Source organism: Schistocerca americana, chromosome 1, assembly GCF_021461395.2.
Source record: "Schistocerca americana isolate TAMUIC-IGC-003095 chromosome 1, iqSchAmer2.1, whole genome shotgun sequence".
Lineage (NCBI taxonomy): Eukaryota > Metazoa > Arthropoda > Insecta > Orthoptera > Acrididae > Schistocerca > Schistocerca americana.
In genome coordinates, this window is record NC_060119.1 from 641,385,792 (window position 1) to 641,408,360 (window position 22,569).

The 22,569-nt window shown below is 47.0% G+C and overlaps 1 protein-coding gene across 1 annotated transcript in view; it reads right to left on the reverse strand.

Annotated features, from left to right (window-relative positions):
- LOC124584853 (neuroligin 4-like) overlaps positions 1–22,569 on the reverse strand; it is a 300,880-nt gene that overhangs the window by 129,935 nt on the left and 148,376 nt on the right. Inside the window, exon 4 of the mRNA XM_047131372.1 lies at positions 15,799–15,962. Coding sequence (XP_046987328.1) covers positions 15,799–15,962 — 164 coding nt within the window. The remainder of the gene's footprint in view (positions 1–15,798; positions 15,963–22,569) is intronic.

Here is a 22,569-nt window from a genome sequence, read left to right on the forward strand (position 1 = left end):
TCGCAGATTGAAAGTGGCTAATGGAACGTAAAATATTGTGGCTAAATGTACTGTATAAATCATACATTTAATTGGTAGTAACTTTTGTCACAGTACATAATGCCGTATTCTTGGCGCGATGGCTTTTATATGCGTTTCTCCAGTCGTGGGGGATATGAAACAGTCGAAATGAAGATCTCAATCTTTTCTCTGTCACTTCCTTGTTCAGCACTCATTAAGATACAGAAAAAGCGGTTAAGCACCCTGGTGTAAAGAATCCGGCTTCCCTTCCCAGATATCATAAAACATGGCTGGCGTGTTCCTGCCCGACTTCCGTCCCCAGTTTCCACGAGGGAACTAAAGTCTGTTCCATGTAGTGAGCATTGCTCGTAAGCAACTTAACTTGCCCTTTCCTTTCACGATATCCGCCGAACTGTGGATTAAGAGCAGCAGGCATATGGCATATTCCTAGGTTTCCCGAAAGTGTTTGACACAATGCGACACTGTAATGTTCAAATAACATATTTCGGAATGCTGCTTACAATGACGTCCATTAAACATTAAAGCGTAACGTTGAAAAGTCGCATTAAACGGACCGTGAACGTAAGGATGGTTGCAGGGGAGGGAGCATCGCCGACTTCGGTTTGTTGGGTTAATTACAAGAAAGTGTTGCTCATCTATAGAGGAAATCACATAAAGAACACTTGTTTCACACGTATTCTTTGCTACCCCTTCTTGTAGCAGAGAAGCACACTACACCACGCAGTGTCGTCTATATTATATTCTTGCCAACGCCTCTATCAAGCGAGGAATATTTACAAGTTTGGTTTACTTCTTATACATAATTGTTCCTTGTGCGAGGGTTGCCAAGAAAGTAATGCGCCACATCTCTTTTCTTCAACAGTTCTTTATTGAACATAATGAGAATTACACACGAAAGAATTGTGTTCCATCTACACACCGTATTTTTTTACGTAATCTCCATCCCTTTCTATGGCCTTCCTCCAGCGCGAAACAAGGGCGTGTATGCCCTGTCAGTTCCAATCCTTGTCATGGTTGCGGAGCCAGTGCCTCACTGTGTGAATCACCTCCTCATTTTCCTCAAAATATCTTCCGAGAATGGCACCTTCTAATGGCCAAAACAAGTGGAAGTCCGAATGGGCTAGGTCAGGCGTGTCAGGTGGACAGCCGTGGCTGGTCTCCCCGACCGCTGCAAATCGTGGAGCTCCTCCAAACCGCCTTCTAATGACCTCACCTTCCATGCCCAGCGACTGACTGTACCTCTTCAACAGCAGATGCCCCATAGACTTTACACAAGCTTTTGTGAATATACCCCACAGTTTCTTCCTCAGCAGTGAGAAATTCAATGACGATACGTTGCTTGTAACGTACATCACTTACAGACGCCATTTTGAAACTGTCCTGCAGCTACGCTATCTGTCGGAAGTGACGAAAACTTGGCGCGCTGACTCAGGAAACTTCAAATAATACATACGTAACGTTTCGCATTCGTAGCATTGCATTCGGTTGAGAAAAAAAAACAAAAAAAACGGCACATTACTTTCTGGGCAACCCTCGCACAAATTCAAAATCAGTTTTGCGTTCCATTTAAAGGAAATAAGTGTAATTGTAATTTTTGGGACGGGTTTCATCTGTTAAACAGTTACGCGTATCTGAATCCTTTCCCATCATAATTTTTTGGGGAAAATTTGATGAATTAATTTAATGAATGAGTCATATGAGAAACAAGTCACCCCAAGTGGGATTTATGTCAGGGCTATTATAATACTGCATTACACTCCTTGTGCTGATTCGGTGTAGACCTACTTCAGTGTGGTTTCCATAACATCGTGATTCTGATCCTACATTGGATATCAATTAAGGGTCCCACGATAGCAAACACTGGGCGAGTTTCCAAGCATAAGGAGGCCATTTTCACCGCCTAATGTGTTGTAAAAGACAAAGTCAATCGAGTAAATACAGATATTTGCATTAGGTTACCCGTTATTTCTTTATTATCTAATAATTACATGTTTATGTATTTGTTGTATCTGCTCGTGGCAGGCAACAGCTCGTGCGTAACTCGTGAGCAGTTTATACTCGGAGCCCGTTGTTTGTGCGCCACCCTGTAACTTTGGCTCGCACGGTCCCACAGACCCTGATAAATGCATAAAATATGATTACGCAGGCAAGTTTTGTTAGGTACTGCGATTTCCTTTTGAGCAACGCTAGTTTAACAGGCTTCTATCGACTCCAGATGCAGTGCTCCCACTTCCACGCTGCTGTTTATCTCGGCACAACTCTCCCCCTCTCTCCTCCCTCCCCCCCCCCCCCCCCCCCGAACCGCCACCTTTTCCCACATCCCTCCTCCTCTGAGGCCATAAAAGCTTCTGGTTCGGATGTTCTGCGCGACATGGCATTTCGGAAATGGGCTTTTATTTTCCGGGGAGTTTGTTCTGCTAGCGATATCGTCCATCACTGTTCGGAAAGCGGATATTGTTTTGTGTGGGGTGGCGTTTGCAGCTTTGTATGATTACCTGCAGGAACCGGGCGTAGGTGCGGGCGGCGGCGCGCGAAACAGCGCAGGGGGCGCGCCGCTATCGCCGGCATTTGTCACGCGCGTCACCTGTCACCGCTACGGGAAATGGATTTGTTTATTTCTGCCCGGACACGCCGCGCCTAGCCGCGTCGCGCGACGGCACAAATTTGACTTGCTAACGAGTGAAAGCGCACACGAGAGCCGCAAAAACGGGCAGCGCCGCAGCGCCGAGAGCACCGCCGTTGCTCGGCGAGCCTAAGTTAGCGCATTATCCGTTCGTACAATATTAAACGACTCATTAGGGCGACAAAGCCGGTAGGGCGCAAATGGCAGAGAGAGAGAGAGAGAGAGTGCGCGGATCTGCGCAAATCGCGATTACCAGCCAGCGGGTCCGGCCAAATCGTGATTGCGTGCCACGTGCGACTTATCTCGGACGCAAGTTCCGTACGCACCGTTTATCGGTTACGTGCAATCGCGCGCATCCGCCCTTCAGGTTAGCCGGATTATCTCCGTATTAATTGCGAACCGAGTATAGCGACTGCGGCTGTGTCGGATTGTGATACTAATATAACAACGCAGTGTGGGTGTACTCGGAAATCTTTACCCCACGGTCTCTCAGCCTGCCGAAACATTACTGCCAGCTTTCGGATGTAGCGATTATCATCAGACCACTACAATACATTCTGTCTTCCTACGTGCCTCTTATTATGTTTATTATGTTTTCTATGTGTGGGAGTAGTGACACGGGATCGAACGAAAGGTTTCGATATTCACTCTTGAGTAACGTCGTAAGAAAGGTATCGTACTCATAAAAATATCGAGAAACAAAAATCTATACTTTGAGGTATCGAAGCCTATCTTTGATAAAAGGATTAGATACTATCGGTTCCAGTCTTTGCGGCTGTGTCATTAAAATCTATCTATAATAATGACATACAGTCGATTTTCGGAAGTTCAAAATAGCGCTAAGTGAGTTTAAAAATTTGGAGTTTGAAATACGAAATTACGGAACAGATTACCACAAAACACCTGAATTTTATTTTTATTTTATTTTATTTATTTATTTTTAGTATCAGTCTTCTGATTGCCCAAGCCGAATTCCTCTCTTGTGCCAACATCTCAGAATAGCAGCTGCACCATACGTCCTCAATTACTTGTTGGATGTATTCCAATTTCTGTCTTCCCCTATACCGTTACCCTCTACAGCTCCCCCTACCTGTCTACGAAGCTATTCCCCGACATCATCGTTGCTTATCGTATCAGTCCACCAAACTTTCAACATATTTCTATAGCACCGTATCTCAAACTCTTCGGTTCTTTTCTTTTCCGGGCTCCCCACAGACCACGATCCACTACCATGCCTTGCCGTGTTCGAAACGTACATTCTCGGAATTCCTTCCTCGAATAAAGGTCGTTATTTGCTAGTGGCATACTTCTCTTGGCCGGGAATGCCCTCGTTGCCTGTGCTGATGTGCTTCTTATATCTGACTTGCGTGGTCCGTTGTTTTATTTTGCTTCCACGGTAGGAGAATTGCTTAACATCGTCCACTTCGTGGACTCCGATTTTATGTTAAATTTATCGCTTATCTCATTTCCTCTACCGCTCATTACTTTTATCTTTCTTCGATTTATTCTCAGTCAGTGTTCTGTACTCATCAGACGGTTCATTGAATTCAAAACCTCCTGAATTCTTCTTCACTTTCAGTGAAGATAGCAATTCATCAGCGTATCTTATCATTTACATCCTTTCACCAAGAACCTTTATTTTATTCACTTCATTGGGTGTTGAATGTATACTGGATATACTAGGAGGAATCTTCAGTATTCAGGGATATGACAGGAATGATAATCGGAAGCAAAAAAGTCTAATAAATATTGCCTCTAAAATTGATACCTTGAGCTATGAACATTTCTTTATCTTCGATACTATGAAACAAATCTCTTCTACTGAAAGCTCTTTGATTTCCATGTTTAATAGTCTGGTAAAGGTGGACTCTAAAATGCATACTTTAGAAGCCTTGAGCACTTTTTCAGTAGTAAATATCTGTTTCACAGTAGCAAAGATGGAGAGCTCATATCTCTTAAGGAACGCATTTCAGAGACAAAGTGTATTAAACTTTTTTGCCGCTGGTCCCGGCGGAGGTTCGAGTCCTCCATCGGGCATGGGTGTGTGTGTTTGTCCTTAGGATAATTTAGGTTAATGTGTACGCTTAGGGACTGATGACCTTAGCAGTTAAGTCCCATAAGATTTCACACACACACATTTTTTTGCTTCCAATAAAAGTTCCTGTCATACCCCTGACTCTTGACCATTCCTCCTGGGACCCCCTGTAGATTGGACAGTAGGGCCGAAAGACCATGTCCCTGCCTTACACTCTTTTTAATTCGATCTCTTCGTTCTTGGTCTTCCGTTCCTATTATTGCCTGTTATTACATATGTTCTATATTATCCGTCTTTCCATACACCTCACTCCCATTTTTCAGGCAAATTTTGCATTGTCGAACGCTTTTTCAAGATCGACAAATCCCATGCATGTGCCTTGATTTTTCTTAACTCTCGCTTTCGTTATCAACCGCAACTTCAGACTGCTTCTCAGGCGCCCTTACCTTTCCGAAAGTCCAAGTGATCGTCATCTTAGAGATCCTCAATTTTTTTTTGCATTCTTCTTTTCAACATCTTGACTGTATGAGTTGTTGACCTAATTTCGCGGTTGTTCTCACCACCATGTGCTCTTGCTATCTTTGGATTTGTGTGGATGATATTTTTTCAGACGTCTGATGGTGTATCTCCAGACTCAAAGATTCTGCACACCAATCCGAATAGTAGCTTGGTTCCTTATACGAGTTCAGTAATTCCTAAAGATTGTTGCAAAAAGTAAATGAATTAAATCAGTACAGTAATGAAACTAATATCGTATCCAATCGTTTGGCTGTTCTCTTTAAAAACCTGTTCCCGCCTTCGAAAATGACTGATCAGAGGGCACTGATGTGGCTGGAATCGTCTGGATCTCACTGACTAGCTATTACGACTGGGAGTGGAAAGGGGTGGGGTTTGGGTGAATAAAACTTCTACGTCTTTCCTCTGCTCTCTGCTCTAAGGGATTAACCCACATTGGTGACTCAGGTTTCGCCCAATAAAGGCCAATATCACCTGTTTGATCAGCCAGAACACGTTCAAAAGGGACAACTGGTACATCGTTTTTTTTCATTTATTTCCTGTTTGCTAATGTTTTATGGTAACTCCAGAAGCCATTTACCGTTTCAAGATAAGAATCACAACTTGGTTCGCTGCAATTGGTGCCAGCAATAGCAGGTAGTCGTATTCTGTTTTTCTGTCTAAAACAAAAAGAAATATATAATACGTCACTCACTTTCCATAGACAGAATATCATTTCATCAAATAAATACATTCAAAGTGAATTTTCGTATTACAACAGAGTGTGCGCTGATTTGAAATTTCCTGGCAGTTTAAAATAGCGTCAGACAGGTACTCGAGCCTGGGACCTTAGCGTTTCTTGAATAAACACTCTACCGACTGAGCTATCCCAAGTACAACCACAGCATCCTCTCCCCCCCCCCCCCCCCCCCCAACCCCCCAAATTTCGGTGAGTACCTCTTTCACTACATTCCAAACTTTGCAGAAGTTATTCGAAAAGATTTCAGGATTGCAGCCGGTCGTCTTAAACTTCACTCCACGGTATTTCGACTGGGCACCTGCCAACCATCTTCAGGTGAGACATCGAAGACTGACGAAGACTTTTTTTTTCCTTTATTGTGATTTCATTCCCCTGCCCCATATGGGCAGGGGAGGGCTGTCAGTGGCACAATCCCCTGCTCTTCAGCTGAGTGACATGACAACTTAAAATAAGAATAAAAAGTTACATACATAAGGCGATAAAGGGGAACTTAAAACAGAATAATGGGAGAAAATGGAGGTAAAAAATAGACTAACACGGAGACGTTCATGGAGGACAGTTAAAAAAAAGTCACCAGAAAGTTTAAAAACACAGTTAGCGATTCTTCAAAACTCAGAGAAGACACTGAATGGACACGCACAGGTTAAAAGTCGGCCACAGTAGTAAAAACACTCCGGAACAACACATTTAAAAACCCACTTGGAGCACACACGACGAAGAATAAAACTGCCAGGTGGGACCTGCCGACGGAAAGGGCAGAGAGGATGGAAAAGGGGGGGTGAGCAAGGGGCAGCAGGGGAAGTGGCGAGATGAAGAGAGGAGGGGCATCAGTGGGTACACAAAGATGCTGGAGACACGTGGGGTGGGAGATGAAGAGGGAAGACAGGGCAGGAGGGAATGCAGAGACACTGAAAGGAGGCACAAGAGATGGAGGGGGAGTAGGAGGGGGAAGCCGCTCAGGAGGAGGGAGGAGGAGGAGAGGGAGCCCTGAGGAGGAGGCAGGAAGATGGGGTTAGAGTTGGTAGGAAGGGTAGATGTCAGGGCGAAGCTCATCGTCAGGGAGGGGTAGATGGTGGAAGTTGTGTTTGGAAAGGAGGTTGAGGGTGTGGAGATGGAGAGAGGGTGGGACACAACGGTAAAGGCGCGGCAACTGGTTGGGGGTGGAGAGGAAGGGAGACACCAGGGGGTGAGGGGGATCAAGGTGGAAGACAATATATCGTGTGCGGATGTATTCAAGGAAAAGTAGAAGGTGGGGGAAGGGTATGAGGTCGTAGAGGCTGTGCGTGGGGGGTGGAAGGCGGATGCGGAAGGCGAGGCAAAGAGCATGGCGTTTGAGGATTTAGAGGGCTTTATAGAACCGGGGAGGGGCGGAAATCCAAGCTACGCTGGCATAACAGAGGATGGGGCAGATCAAGGATTTGTAGGTGTTAAGGATGGTGGAAGGATGCAGACCCCACATCTGGCTGGACAGGAGTTTCAGGAGGTGGAGGCGGTTGTGAGCTTTATTTTGGATGGTAAGGAGATGGGGAGTCCAGGTGAGGTGGCTGTCAAGTGTGAGGCCAAGGTATCTGAGGATAGGAGTGAGGTGGATAGGACTGCCATAAATGGTGAGGTAGAAATCATGGAGGTGGAGGGAGTGGGTGGTGTGGCCTATGATGATCGCCTGGGTCTTGAAGGGATTGACACAGAGGAACCACTGGTTGCACCAAGCGGTGAATTGGTCAAGGTGGGTTTGGAGGGTACATTGGGACTGTTGAAGGGTAGGATAAAGGGCTAGGAAGGCGGTGTCATCAGCGAACTGGAGAAGATGAACAGGTGGTGGAGGTTTGGGCATATCAGCAGTGTACAGGAGATAGAGGAGAGGGGAAAGGACAGAACCTTGGGGCATGCAGGCAGAGGGAGTTGGAATTGTGGATAGTCACATAGGAGGGACGATGGGAGAGGAAGGAAGCAACAAGACAGACAAAGTTGATGGGGAGAGCATAGGTCTGGAGTTCGAAGAGGAGCTCGGGATGACAGACATGGTCATAGGCGTTCTGGAGATCATGGGGAAACAAAGATAATGGAGCGATGGGAGTTAAGTTGGAGGGAAAGAAGATTGGTAAGGTTAAGGAGCTGGTCGTCAGTGGAGAAGGAAGGCCGGAAGCCACATTGGGTAAGAGGAAGGAGGCGGTGCTGGTTAAGGTGGTGGTGAATACGGCGAGAGAGGATGGGCTTGAAGACCTTACTGAACATGGAGGTGAGGCAGATGGGACGATAGGAAGAGGTATCAGAGGGGGGTTTGTTAGGTTTAGGGAACAGCAGGACATGGGAAGTCCTCCACAGGTTGGGGTAAAATCCAGTGGAGAGGAAGACATTTTACAGGGTAGCAAGGACAGACAGGAAGGATGGAGGGGATTCTTTGAGGTGACGGTAGGTGACGCCATCATGACCAGGGGCGATGTTGCGTTTGGAGCAGAGGGCAAGTGTGATGTCTTGTGTGGTGATGGGAGTGTTGATGTCTGAGGGGGGGGGGTAATTGATCCAAGTACTGGAAGCTAGGGGCAAGCGGGGGGACAGAGGTGTCAGTGCGGTCAAGGACGGTGAGGAAGATGGATTAATCAAAATGGGGATTGTCAGGAATGGAGAAGACCTCAGATAAGTGGGAAGCAAAATGGTGAGCCTGACTGAGGTCGTCAGGAAAGTGTCGATCGTCATGGAGGACGGGGCAATGTGGGGAGGGATGGCTACCAGTAAGGCGGGGGAAGGCTGACCAGTACTAGGAGGAGTTGACAGGGAGGGCGGAGTTGAGGTGTGTGCATGTTTGGAGCCAGTCCCGGCGATTCTTTGCTGTAAGGAGGTTCCAGATGTGTCGCTGTAATTGCCGGTGGTGGGTGAGAGTATCCCGGTCATGAGTGTGGAGGAAGGAGCGGTAGAGCCTGCAGAATTCACGAAGAAGAAGGACAGCCTGTGGAGGAAGCGTAGGGTGGTGAGGGTGGATGAGTTTGGTAGGGACATGAGCCTCCACAGCGTCAGTGATGGTCTTCTGAAGGAAGGAAGAGGCATGGGTGATGTCATCAGGGTGGTGAAAGGTGAGGGGTGGCTTTCGACCTGTAAGGCAATGGATTCCCGGTAGGCATCCCAACTGGCATGGTGGTAGTCATGGACAGACTTCGGAGGGGCTGCTGGGTGGGTGGCTGCAGTGACGGGACAGGTCGAGGAGATGGTGAGAAGGACAGTGAGATGGTCACTACCGACAGGATCGAGGACATCAACGATGATGCGACCAAGGAGGTTGCGGGAAGCGAAGATAACATCGGGGGTGGAGTTACTATCAGGACGGGTGTGCTATGGGAGAGGAACAAGGTCACCATAGAGGGTGGCAAGGAACTGATGCCACCGCGGAAGGGTGACAGGTTCACGGCTGTGGATATTGAGGTCAGCGGCGATCACATAGGTGGAGAAGGTAGGGTCAACTAGGGAAATGAAGTCAAAGGGGAGAGGAGCTGCAGGGCAGATACAGATAGTGGCGCAGGTGATGGTGAGGGAGGATAAAATAGGCTGAGGAGAAGGTGTTCAGTCGGGTCATTGAGGAGGGGTTGTGGCCGGACAGGGAGGTGTCGGAGGTGGCCTATAGCGACCCCGCCTCGGGCTAGGGGAAGGGGATTGTCAGTACGGTGAAGGAGATAGGGGGAGGTGCGGACAACATGGTGGGGTTGGAGGAAGGTTTCATTAAGGATGAAGGAGTCAATCTGGTGCCAGGAGAGGTTATGCATGAAGAGGTATTTGTTTGCAGGGAGGGAGTGAATGTTGAGTTAGAGGAGATGATACTGTTGATGCGCCAGGAGGTTTGTGGTGGGAAGGGTGCGGGAAGGGGAGAGAGGGGCTTAAACGAGGGTGTCGAGGCGGGTGAAGGTAAAGTGGGCCTGGTTGTGGGAGTAGGTGGCGTAAGTGTTAAAGTGGAAAACAGAGCGGGCGGCAAGGGAAATCTGCTGGAGTGTGTGGGGGCGCTGGAAGGGGTGGACGATGGTGAAGAACCGGACGATGTCTTCTGCTGTAGGGGGAGGGCGGAGGGAATTGTTAGGGTGGATGGGTGGATCGATGGGGCGAGCGGGGACAGTGAGTTCAGGGTTGGTGGGAGGGGGTTTGGCTTTGCATGTGGAGGAATAGGTGGACGAAGACGTTCTCCGCTCCGCCTTATATAGCGCGCTGCGAGTATTGCCGCACCTGCATCACTGTCACGATGACAGAAACCACACAGGCCGGCGCCAGCGCCATCGTTGGCGGAACTGTAAAGATCAGCTGTCTGTGCCGAACAGAACATAAACGTTGCACACGCCTTCTGCAACCCAGCAAATATCTGCAACTGGCGAGGCTGTTTTTCTTTTTTCTTTTTTTGTCATCAGTCTTCTGACTGGTTTGATGGGACCCGCCATGAATTCCTCTCCTGTGGCTAACCTCTTCATCTCAGAGTAGCACTGGCAACCCACGTCCTCAATTGTTTGCTGGTTCTATTGGTGCTGAAATGAATGTTGCATCTGAGTCCTGTCCTCCACCCTTATAAGCATCTTTTACGGTAGGTTCCGATCATTTATCGGAGACGTCGTCGGCTGTTCTGCCTTCACCGTGTTCTAGTGCATTACTAGCCCCTCCTCATTCTTGATACGGTGGAGCAACAGGTTACTACAGGTTCTCTCCCGGGTAGTCAGATGCTGAATTGTCTGTCTCTTCTTTATCTGATGAATATGTTCATCGCTGCCGGTTGTGTTTCACGCATTCGACTAAGTGGAGAGGGGACGCCTTCCACCTCGCAGCGGACTTTGATGAATTCTTTACCCTTCCACGTCAAGAAATTAGGTTGTCACGGAGTGGTGCGAAACTACTTTTTCAATATGTGCGTGTAGCGTCTACCCGAAAAAAAAAAAAAATGAAATCTGCACCTTCCTGTGGGGAGGATTGAAATCCTGTACCTTCTTCTCCGCCATTTGCCGGTGTTGTGGATAACGGGACGTGATGCGTGAATTATTTTCTAGTTTTCCTTTCGTGCTTTACATGTGTTACCTAATTCAGGCCCATACATTTCTCAACCTAAACGTTAAGGGGATAAGCTCTCCATTATTACGGCTTGCTGCGACGACCACCTACAGTCTGAATTGCAGAACTTAAAACGTATTTTCGGGGAAAATTGATACAGCAAAAGAGACATCGCAAACGGTTTCAAGGGCTGCCGACGAAAGACACCTGGTGAATCAGTAGAAGAGGCCAAACGGATTGTATTCCTGCCGTACTGTGGAGCAACTAGCACAAAGTTACGACGTCTGCTGCAGAAGAATGGGCTAACACCAATGTTCCGACCCGCCTCCAAGATACGAGATTTGTTGCGTCCTGTTAAAGACGACATTGCTCTTTGAGTGTCCGGTGTGTATGGTGTACCCTGTGAATGGGGCAGCATGTACATTGGACAGACAATTCGCACGGTTGCGGAGCGTTGTACTGAGCACAAGCGCCATATAAAACAAAGGAAGCTTGACAAGTCGGCCATAGCGGAGCATTGCCTAGAAAACGGACATAAAATACAGTTCGAAAATACAAAAGTGTTGGCTCATGCGTCTACATATTGGGACTCCATTATAAAGGAAGTGGCCGAGATTCGCTTAAACAACAACAATTTCAACAGAGACCAGGGATACACAGTCAGCAGGGCATGGGGACGGGCGTTGGACATCGAAAGAAAGCAGAGACAGATGCGCGATGCGGGAGCGGCAGTTTCAAACGTAGCGCCTGCCCCTGGCGCCACCAGACGTGCTGTCACGGGCAATAGCTCCGCTAGCTGCCCGTGTCGACTTACGCGCATGCGCCACATTGGATCGATCTGATTGGCTGCTGCTGATGTCATCATGCCTATATAAGCGAGAGACCGTAACAGCTCCGGCAGTCAGTGAACTCCCGACGACGATGGCGGAGATGGCCGTCGAAAGCTCGAGGATTTTATTCGAACTGACGCTGTTGGAAAACCGAAAACGTTTTGTTCATGTATGCCGTCACGAAAGACTCCGAGGACACATTTCCGACCTTTAACCAGGGTGCAGTCAGACGGTATACCATCTGCTGATTTTACATCCCTCTTTCATAGTGTTGTTATGCCAGCTCACTGTGAGAAGTTCTGAAGCTTTTCACCGTCATGCGACATCTGACATTCTAGTCCAATCTCATTCCCCCAAACTGCCAGATCTGGCTGGACTTCCCGAAAACTTTTATGTTCGGTTCTTTCTTCTGATAGGTGATACGATAACATCTACGGTGAATGAAGTAGGGCAAGGGGTACACATCCCGCTCTCCTATGAGGTCGGAAAAATCGTTTTCAATTCAAAGGAGATGGGACATCTGCCCATAGATCAGGTCCAGTCGATAACACTACTCAGTTGTGATTATAAAACTGTAGCGCAGACGATAAATAGCCGTCTGTCAGGTTTGCCTGCTGACATTGTCGCGCGTTATCAAAGTTGTGTCTCGGGTCGTACTCTCCTGACTCCCGTTGCTGAATGTCGAGATCTCATCTCGATTGCTTGCACCGTTCCTGTGTCGGCAGCTTTACTTTTTATTGATTTTAATCACACGTTTGGTCGAGATGAGTTTCTGTTGCAAGTATTGACGGCTGTTTGTTTTAATAATGGTGCACGATGGATGTTCCCCTCTCTAATTACTGGTATTTAGGCGTCTGTCGACGTGAATGAAGTATGTCAAGGTGCCCTACAGTGGAGTTCCCTTTTTATGTCTATTCTGGAATACTTATTACAGTCCATAGGTGCTCGGTTGGATGGCTGGTCGTTATTTGGAAAAGGTTTATCGTCCGCGCGCGTGCCGATGACGTTATGGTACTTTTTCGTACGCAGGACGACATATCGGTGCTCAAGGACGTTTTAGATGCAGTTTGTCGTTTTACGGGAACACAGGTTAACAACCGGGAGTATCAGGGATTTGACGCGGTTGAGATTCCATGGGCCGTGGCGATCGTCCGCCATTGATTGTTTCGTGTTATTATTGATCATTACTCGATGAAGGTGCTGCACTCGTTGTCTAGAGTAGCGTCTTTGATTAGTAATAAAAATATCCTCGGGCCTGGGTTCGGAGCACGCTACCGCTTAAACTCTGATTAATAAGCAGCATTGGCGGCCGAAGACTTCCCGCATAAGGAGTCACCCTCATTCTTCCAACGGGCTTATAAAAGACGGCGGAGGGGCGGACAGAGGTTCAGGGCACTCTCTTGTCCTTGGGGTAGGAAACTGCTCCTAAAGGCGGAAGAATCAATAATGATCAACGGAAAGAGGATGCAGAAGGCAATGGAAACTAAGACACATGAAAGGATAATGATCTACGAGTCGGGGCATGGGATGTTAGAAGCTTCAATGTGGTAGGGAAACTAGAAAATCTGAAAAGGGAAATGCAAAGGCTCAGTCTCGATATAGTAGGGATCAGTGAAGTGAAACGCAAAGAAGACAAGGATTTCTAATCAGATCAATGCAGGGTAATATCAACAGCAGCAGAAAATGGCATAACGAGAGAAGGATTCGTTATGAATAGAAACGCAGAGCAAACAGTGAGTTGGTGTGAACAGTTCAGTGATAGGGTTGTTCTTATCAGAATCGTTAGCAAACCAGCACCGACAACGATACGTCAGTAATACATGCCGACGTCGCAAGCTGAAGATGAAGAAATATAGAAAGTATATGAGAATATAGAAAGGGTAATATAGTACGAAAATGGAGATGAAAATCTAATAGTCATGGGGGACTGGGGCCGGCCGGGGTGGCCGAGCGGTTCTAGGCGCTACAGTCTGGAACCGCGCGACCGCTACGGTCGCAGGTTCGAATCCTGCCTCGGGCATGGATGTATGTGATGTCCTTAGGTTAGATGGGTTTAATTAGTTCTAGGGGACTGATGACCTTAGAAGTTAAGTCCTATAGTGCTCAGAGCCATTTGAACCTTTTTTTGGGGGACTGAAATGTAACTGTAGCGGAAGGAATTGAAGAAAGGGTTACAGGAGAATACGGACTTGGGAAAAGGAATGAGAGAGGAGAAAGACTAATTGAGTACTGTAATAAATTTCAGCTCGCAATAGGGAATAGTCTGTTTAAGAATCACAAGAGGAGTAGGGATACATGGAAAAAGCCGGGCGGTACGGGAAGATTTCATTTAGATTACATCATGGTCAGAGAGAGATTCCGAAATCAGATACTGGATTGTGAGGCTTACCCAAGAGCACAATGTGTTAGTGATGAGGAGTTGGCAGAAATTTAAGAAAGTAGTCAGAAAGAATCAATACGCAAAGAAGTGGGATACGGATGTACTAAGGAATGACGAAATACGCTTGAAGCTTTCTCAGGCTATAGGTACAGCAATAAGGAATAACTCAGTAGGGCGTACAGTTGAAGCGGAATGGACGTCTGTAAAAGGGTCAATCACAGAAGTTGGAAAGGAAAAGATAGGGACAAAGAAAGTAACTGCGAAGAGACCATGGGTAACAGAAGAAATATTTCACCTGATTGATGAAAAAAGGAAGACGTAGTAGCTGCATGAAAAATGAGAAGAAATCGAAAAAGAAATGATGGTCGGAAGGACTCACTTAGCATATAGGGAAGTGATAACAACCTACGTCAAATTAAAAGCAAGGGCGGTGTCATCAAGAGAGCAATGGAATTGCACTGTTAAATGCAGAGGAAAGAGGGGGGTAGGTGGAGAGAGTATATTGAGAGCCTCTATGAGGGGGAAGATATGTCTGATGTTGCAGAAGAAGAAACAGGAGTTGGTCGCCTGCGGACACAGGCATCGCAGTTGGCTTCGCCGTCAATTGGTCAATTGGCCTTTCTTGGCAGTCGGCAATCCGCGGTGAGATTGTCCTGCGTTCAGGTTCAACCTTCTTCCGGAGGATGAAGAACAGTACAATTATGTGGCTTGTGTGGAATGATGTTCATTATGTGGTGGGGAATGGGTATGATGTGGACCCTTGTGTCTGTACATGTTTATAGCCCACTGGACATGGCGAAATCTGCCACACTATCGTACGCTTTTTGTGGACATGCTGTATCACGTATTTAATTAGCAATGAGTTGGATGATGTGGAGAATATTTCTGGCTCTACTCCAATTTTTTTTAGTTAATAAGAAATAAATAAAACATTTTTGCAAGCAACGATTGGAAATAATTTTTTTTCCGTTTTCAGTGATGGAAGCCATGCAGGATTAATTCCGGTTTTAGTGCTTTCTTTTTCGGGTACAACGTTGTAAGGTTTCAAAGAGAAACATAAATAAATCAATGGAATAAAAAACAAAACCATAAAAAAGGCCAGTAGATGTTAGGGACCAGCACAGTGATAAGCCTGGGGGGGGGGGGGGGGCATCGTGGCCAGACAAAGTAATTAGCACATCTGCCTAAAAAAAAAGTAAGCCAGAAACCGGGATCGAATCCCGGTAAGATACAACTTCTTCTCGTTTCCTCTCCCTACAGCGTTGCCCCATCTGGAGGAGGAAACGAGAAAAAAATGGAAAAAAGTGAGAGTGAGACCCAGGTTCGAATCCTGGCCTTGCTACGATTTTTCATTTGTCGCTTCAGTCTTAAAATATACATCACGAGAGTATTTCTTTCAATGGTGTATTCGCTTTTTCTACTTTTCATGTCCTTTAGAATGTTTCCAGAAGTGTCACTGTCTTACCATCATTCATTTTTCATGGGGGCTCTCTCAAGCAGCGGAAGTTTAATTGTAGCAAACCTACAATAATTAATCTTTTTTGTAGATGTCTGATCGTCTTTATTTGCTACCTCGGCTAGCACCACGTCAGAAAGCAAGGCGCGGCAGCAGGCAGCAGAGTGCAGGTGAGGCGTACTGACCCGGTCCTGGCGAAGTTGGCGAGGTAGCGCATGAGCAGGCGCGACACGGCGGCGTCCTGCCGGCTGAAGTTGTGCTGCTGCGGCGACAGCGCGCCCGCCGCGGCCGCCGCCAGCGGCAGGCCCAGCACGTACGGCACGTCCTCGCCCCGCACGCTGCCCGTCCTCTGCAACACCGCCGCGCCGCCGGCTCTCACAGACACCTGCCGCGCCTCCTAGACTACACGTGCAAGTGCTACAAAAGCGTGGCCCCACCCAAAGCTCGCTCGCAGGGTGTCTGCATAATTAAAAGAGTCTACTGAAGGGTTGCTCGAGTGAGAATGTTATTTATTTATCCATTCACTCACCAAATGTTACAAGCCATAAATAATTAAATGTCACCATATGATATTTTTGTGATCTTACCAAAGAAAAACCTAACTTTTAACGATTTGATGGCTTTACAAACAACTGGTTTCAATCAAATACAACAGAAAGCAAAAAGATGTACCATGAAGTTCAAACAACATTGGAAGGAAAGACAATTTTAGTCATTGGGGAGCAACAGCGAAGGGAGTCCCATAGGGTTCAATTTTGGGACCACTCCTTGAGCTGTGTGCGGCTCGTGTTCGTACCGTTTATTCTACATCTACCTACATCTACATGATTACTCTGCAATTCACATTTAAGTGATTGGCAGAGGGTTCATCGAACAACAATCATACTATCTCTCTACCATTCCACTCCCGAACAGTGCGCGGGAAAAACGAACACCTAAACCTTTCTGTTCGAGCTCTGATTTCTCTTATTTTATTTTTATGATCATTCCTACCTATGTAAGTTGCGCTCAACAAAATATTTTCCCATTCGGAAGAGAAAGTTGGTGACTTTTTATTATTATTATTTCGTTTGGCATCAAGGATACATTACTTGAATTGAACAGCAATGATGTTACTGGTAACACAGTATGCATATACTACAAATAAAATAGATTGCATTCATTTATGGTGGTTGGTGACTGAAATTTCGTAAATAGATCTCGCCGCGACGAAAAACGTCTTTGCTTTAATGACTTCCATCCCAACTCGCGTATCATATCTGCCACACTCTCTCCCCTATTACGTGATAATACAAAACGAGCTGCCCTTGTTCGCACCCTTTCGATGTCCTCCGTCAATCCCACCTGGTAAGGATCCCACACCGCGTAGCAATATTCTAACAGAGGACGAACGAGTGTAGTGTAAGCTGTCTCTTTAGTGGACTTGTTGCATCTTCTAAGTGTCCTGCCAATGAAACGCAACCTTTGGCTCGCCTTCCCCACAATATTATCTATGTAGTCTTTCCAACTGAAATTGTTCGTAATTTTAACACCCAAGTACTTAGTTGAATTGACAGCCTTGAGAATTGTACTATTTATCGAGTAATCGAATTCCAACGGATTTCTTTTGGAACTCATGTGGATCACCTCACACTTTTCGATATTTAGCGTCAACTGCCACCTGCCACACCATACAGCAATCTTTCCTAAATCGCTTTGCAACTGATACTGGTCTTCGGATGACCTTACTAGACGGTAAATCATCTGCGAACAACCTGAGAGAACTGCTCAGATTGTCACCCAGGTCATTTATATAGATCAGGAACAGCAGAGGTCCCAGGACGCTTCCCTGGGGAACACCTGATATCACTTCAGTTTTACTCGATGATTTGCCGTCTATTACTACGAACTGCGACCTTCCTGGCAGGAAATCACGAATCCAGTCGCACAACTGAGACGATACCCCGTAGGCCCGCAGCTTGATTAGAAGTCGCTTGTGAGGAACGGCGTCAAAAGCTTTCCGGAAATCTATAAATACGGAATCAACTTGAGATCCCCTGTCGATAGCGGCCATTACTTCGTGCGAATAAAGAGCTAGCTGCGTTGCACAAGAACGATGTTTTCTGAAGCCATGCTGATTACGTATCAATAGATCGTTCCCTTCGAGGTGATTCATAATGTTTGAATACAGTATATGCTCCAAAACGCTACTGCAAACTGACGTCAATGATATAGGTCTGCAGTTCGATGGATTAATCCTACTTCCCTTCTTAAACACTGGTGGGACCTGCGCAATTTTCCAGTCTGTAGGTAGAGATCTATCGGTGAGCGAGCGGTTGTATATGATTGCTAAGTAGGGAGCTATTGTATCAGCGTAATCTGAAAGGAAACTAATCGCTATTTCTGTTTTTCATGTTCTTTCGAAAGTTTCCACAAAGTTTCATTGTCTTACCATCACTCATTTTTCATGGGGGCTCTCTCAAGTTGCGGAAGTTTAATTTCAGGAAACATATACGAATTGTTTAACATCTTCTCTTTGCGGTTCTGCCGTCACATTTCTTATTCGATTTACTGGCGTCACTAAGTTGCTGGCTTGCCTGCCCGTGAGTGGCAGCAGCAACGCTTATCGATAAGTGGATTGTCGTACCATCTCTGGAGCGACCGTTAGTATTTTCCGTGTCGTCGTGTGTCGGCAGTTCAGTCGGGACGCAGCGCCAGTGAGGTCAGGACAGCCAGTACTCGCCGACCGCTGGCTACAGATATGAACTGTCCGACGGAACGAGACTGGAACGGGAACGACCGTTGGTTGGTCATTCAGTCGGTCGTCTCATCGGGCTACGTGTATTTGGTCTTTTGAGCGTTTCTGGGCCTCGTCAGTTGGTCGTCTTGCCGGACGTGGGTCAGTTCCTTCCTTGTGCAGGGATGTCGGGTGCCCAGTGGGCAACTGTTCCCTCTGTATGGCTGGGTCCGAGCCAGTGTGCCCGGGTCGCCGTGTCTCGAAGCTCCGAACGGACATCGAGGGAGTAGGCACGGAGCTGCAGTGAGCTCTGGACAGCCATGACTCGCCCGACCGTTGAGTGGGAACGACCTTGGTTGGTCGTTCGGTGGGTCGTCTTATCGGACGACGTGTATTTGGTCGCCGACCGCTTATGGAAACTCACTTCTTCCACAGTGATTGGTTTTAGGATTGTCGGAGTTCTTGGTGCAAGTGTTTACGTGGAACTTTGTGTAGCTTCTGTGATTTCCACTGAGCAGTTATGAATGCTGTCTGCGTACTGGAGTAGGCAGTCGGTCGGTTCGGACAGAACAGCGAGCCTGTGTTTCCTCGCCGTGTTGACGCTGTCCGGCACGGCGCGTAGTTCGACGCGTTTGTATTTGTTCATATTTTTGAGTGGTTATGGGGCCTTGGCTGTATTTAGACGCCAATATTTGAAGACGCAGTGCTACTGGTATCTTCGTCCTCGCTGACATTTTCGGTTGACGTGTCGTTGGTCGGGCGGAAGGGAATTGATTAGGTTGTTGGTCGGTCCTTCAGCCATCCCTGGGTCGGGTTGCCATCTGATTACTTAGTCTTGGCTGCTTATCTCACCGAAACTTATGTTCGAGTTATCTACTCAGGCCAGCTCTTGGAGCTCTTCTGAGCACCATAGTTCTGTTGTTTTTAGATTGTGATTTTTGTCTCAAGTACTGTGCATGGCCTTCAGCCGAACCTTATGTGAATATTTTAAGATAAGGCCTTCAGCTGTCTTAAATTAAGATTTAAAAGATCATTTGTTAAAAACCTTTTAAAATTTTCTTCCTGAAATTCTTCTAATCCAGGCCTTAAGCCCTTTCCACAACCATAACCCGATCCGCTCTGTCCTGCGAGACCAGATTTCACTCCTATTCTTTACGTTCGTTATTTGCCAAAATGTATCTGGACACAACTATGTAATACGGAATTGATGACTAGACGAGAGGCGCACCCTGCAATACGAAATGAGGCGGGGAGAATGGTACTGTCAATAGAGAAAAAGTAACAGCAGACGATGTGGCACTCCTTTTACAAATCCTAGCAAGTTTAGCATTTTAAGCCGTTGCTTGCAATCGCGTATGCCAGATAAAAGATTTAAAGTGTTTGAAGTATCGGCAAAGTGCCTAAGATAACATTGTCACTTATCAAAGGAACGTAACCATAGTCCAAAGAACCTACTGTTTAACATTAACTATCGAGCTGTGCTTGGTTTTGATGTAATGATCATAAAACAATTACTCCTGACTAATTTATCGTTCTCTCTCCTTTACACTTCAAAGCGATGTATGTAATTATTCTGTAAGTGTGAGCTGCCTTATTTCAATAATATCACCATAAAAAGAATTTCGTTCCTCATTCAAGTAATCTGATCACCCCGAGTTCCCTTCCAAACTGGAGTCATTTTTAACCAACAGTTCTGGCCTTAGTAATGGTGCTAGCTGATGCTTTGCGTGGAAGCATGCACGATCGGTCGGCATTCGCGACCGATGTTAATTTCAATACCTGCAAATAAGAATAATATCGGCAGTAAGATAAGTAGTTTTCGAAGTCCGTGTTTATGTACGCAACACTGTATAAATTTCTTTACTCATTTCCACACGGTCCTAACGCAACCACACAGAACAGATGCTGTTTACTTGCTTTAGCATGGACCGAACTCATACAAACAGAGTAAGATTAATGCATTCAGAAACTCAGTTTTCAGAATATGCCCTATGTGGTGTCACCGCCAGACACCACACTTGCTAGGTGATAGCCTTTAAATCGGCCGCGGTCCATTAGTATACGCCGGACCCGCGTGTCGCCACTGTCAGTGATTGCAGACCGAGCGCCGCCACACGGCAGGTCTAGAGAGACTTACTAGCACTCGCCCCAGTTGTACAGCCGACTTAGCCAGAGATGGATGACTGACAACTACGCTCTCATTTGCCAAGACGATAGTTAGCATAGCCTTCAGCTACGTCATTTGCTACGACCTAGCAAGGCGCCATAGCATTTGATATTGAGATTATAACATGTACCGTCAAGAGCAATGTACACCAATTGTGGATTAAAGTTAAGTATTATATCAACTACGTACTTTATTTGCTACTATTAATTCCCTTAACTGTTCCAGACCTCACGCCAGTCAGCGTGTAATTAAACGCGTGCATTTCGGCCTCCTCTAGCAACACAGTGTTGGCTCGTCTGGACGACGGAATGCGAACGCGCCTCTCGCCATTTGAAATCGGCGTTGCTTTCCAATACTTGCCTTACGCCATTCGATCCCCAGAAACCCCTTTTGTTGATGGTGGATGCATCGGATTTCAGGATCGGTGCTGTGCTTGCGCCCAAAGATGGTTCGCACGATCGCCCTATTGCCTTTGCGTCCAAATTGCTCTCGTCTGCACAAAGAAATTATTCACAGATCGAGAAGGAAGCTTTGGCTCTCGTATTTTGTGTTACTAAGTTTCATGATTTCTTGTATGGTCGTCACTTTACCATCATCACAGACCACAAACCTTTGACATCGCTTTTTCATCCGTACAAGCCTGTACCTCCACGTACAGCGCAGAAATTCATTCGCTGGTCTATTTTCCTCTCGCAGTACCGCTACAATATCTTGTATCGGTCCACTGCTAAGCACGGAAACGCTCATGCGTTGTCCCGTTTGCCTGTTGCTGAGGATAGAGCATTCGATTCTTCCGAACTTGCTTGCATGTTCATTGACTCGGAAACCGATGACGTGGTCGAATCGTTTCCGATTGATTTTCGTCGTGTAGCTACAGCCACAGCTGCTGACCCTGTCCTTGCTACCGTTTTGCGTTTTGTTGCTACGTAATGGCCCTTGTCAAAGTCACGGATCGAGGATCGTTGGTTCGCCGATTTTTTGCTCACAGGGAGAGACTTTTTGTACGACGTGGTGTTTTGCTGTTGCGTTCTGATAATGATCAGTCCAGGTCGTGGTCCCACGTTCGTTACAGTCCTCTGTCTTACGGCTTCTCCACCAAGGAAATTGGGGTATAGTGCGAACGAAACACCTTGCTCGTCAGCACTGTACTTGGTTCGGAATCGATGCTGCGATTACGAATATGTGCTCTTCTTGCATGGCGTGTGCCGAACAACAATCCGCACCACCGCGGAAATTCTTTGCATGGCCGAAAGCCACTTCCCCTTGGCAACGCTTACACATCGATTTTGCTGGTCCATTCTGGAATGCTCGATGGTTGGTAGTGGTAGATTCATTCAGTAATTTTCCTTTTGTTGTCCGGATGGCTTCCACGACGTCATCTGCCACCGTCCAAGCGTTATCTGCTATCTTTTGCATTGAAGGTTTTCCACAGACTATTGTTTCCGACAATGGCCCACAATTCATGTCCGCAGAATTTCAGTAATTCTGCAAGGCCAATGGTATTCAACATCTGACATCCGCGCCGTTTTCGCCTCACTCAAACGGTGCCGCTGAAAGATTGGTCCGGACTTTCAAGTCACAGATGTTGAAGTTGAAAGAGTCGCATTCTCGGGAGGAAGCGTTATTGCTCTTTTTGTCCTCGTATCGCTCTCAGCCCCGAGATGGTCGCTCGCCGGCTGAGTTGCTCCACGGTCGTCCTCATCGAACCTTGATGTCTTTGCTACATCCGCCGCATCAGGTTCCTGTGCAGCGCCAGCCACCTGCTTTTGCTCCAGGCGACGTTGTATACTATCGCAACTATCGAGGTTCACGGCGTTGGCTCGCAGGGCGCATTCTTCGCTGCCTCGGCCGCGCTATGTATTTGGTTCTGGGGGCCTCTGGTGAGGAACGTCGGTATCTCCATCAGCTGCGCTTCTGTCGTCGCACGGGTTCTGGCGCTTTCCGTCTACTTTCAGCGACGGTGCCGTCCGGTCAGCGCCCTGAGGACCCATCTACTGGATCGCCTCATCCCCAGGTGTTACCGACGCTGCCTTCCATTTTGCCCCATGGCGACGCGCCGCTGCCGCCTGTTCT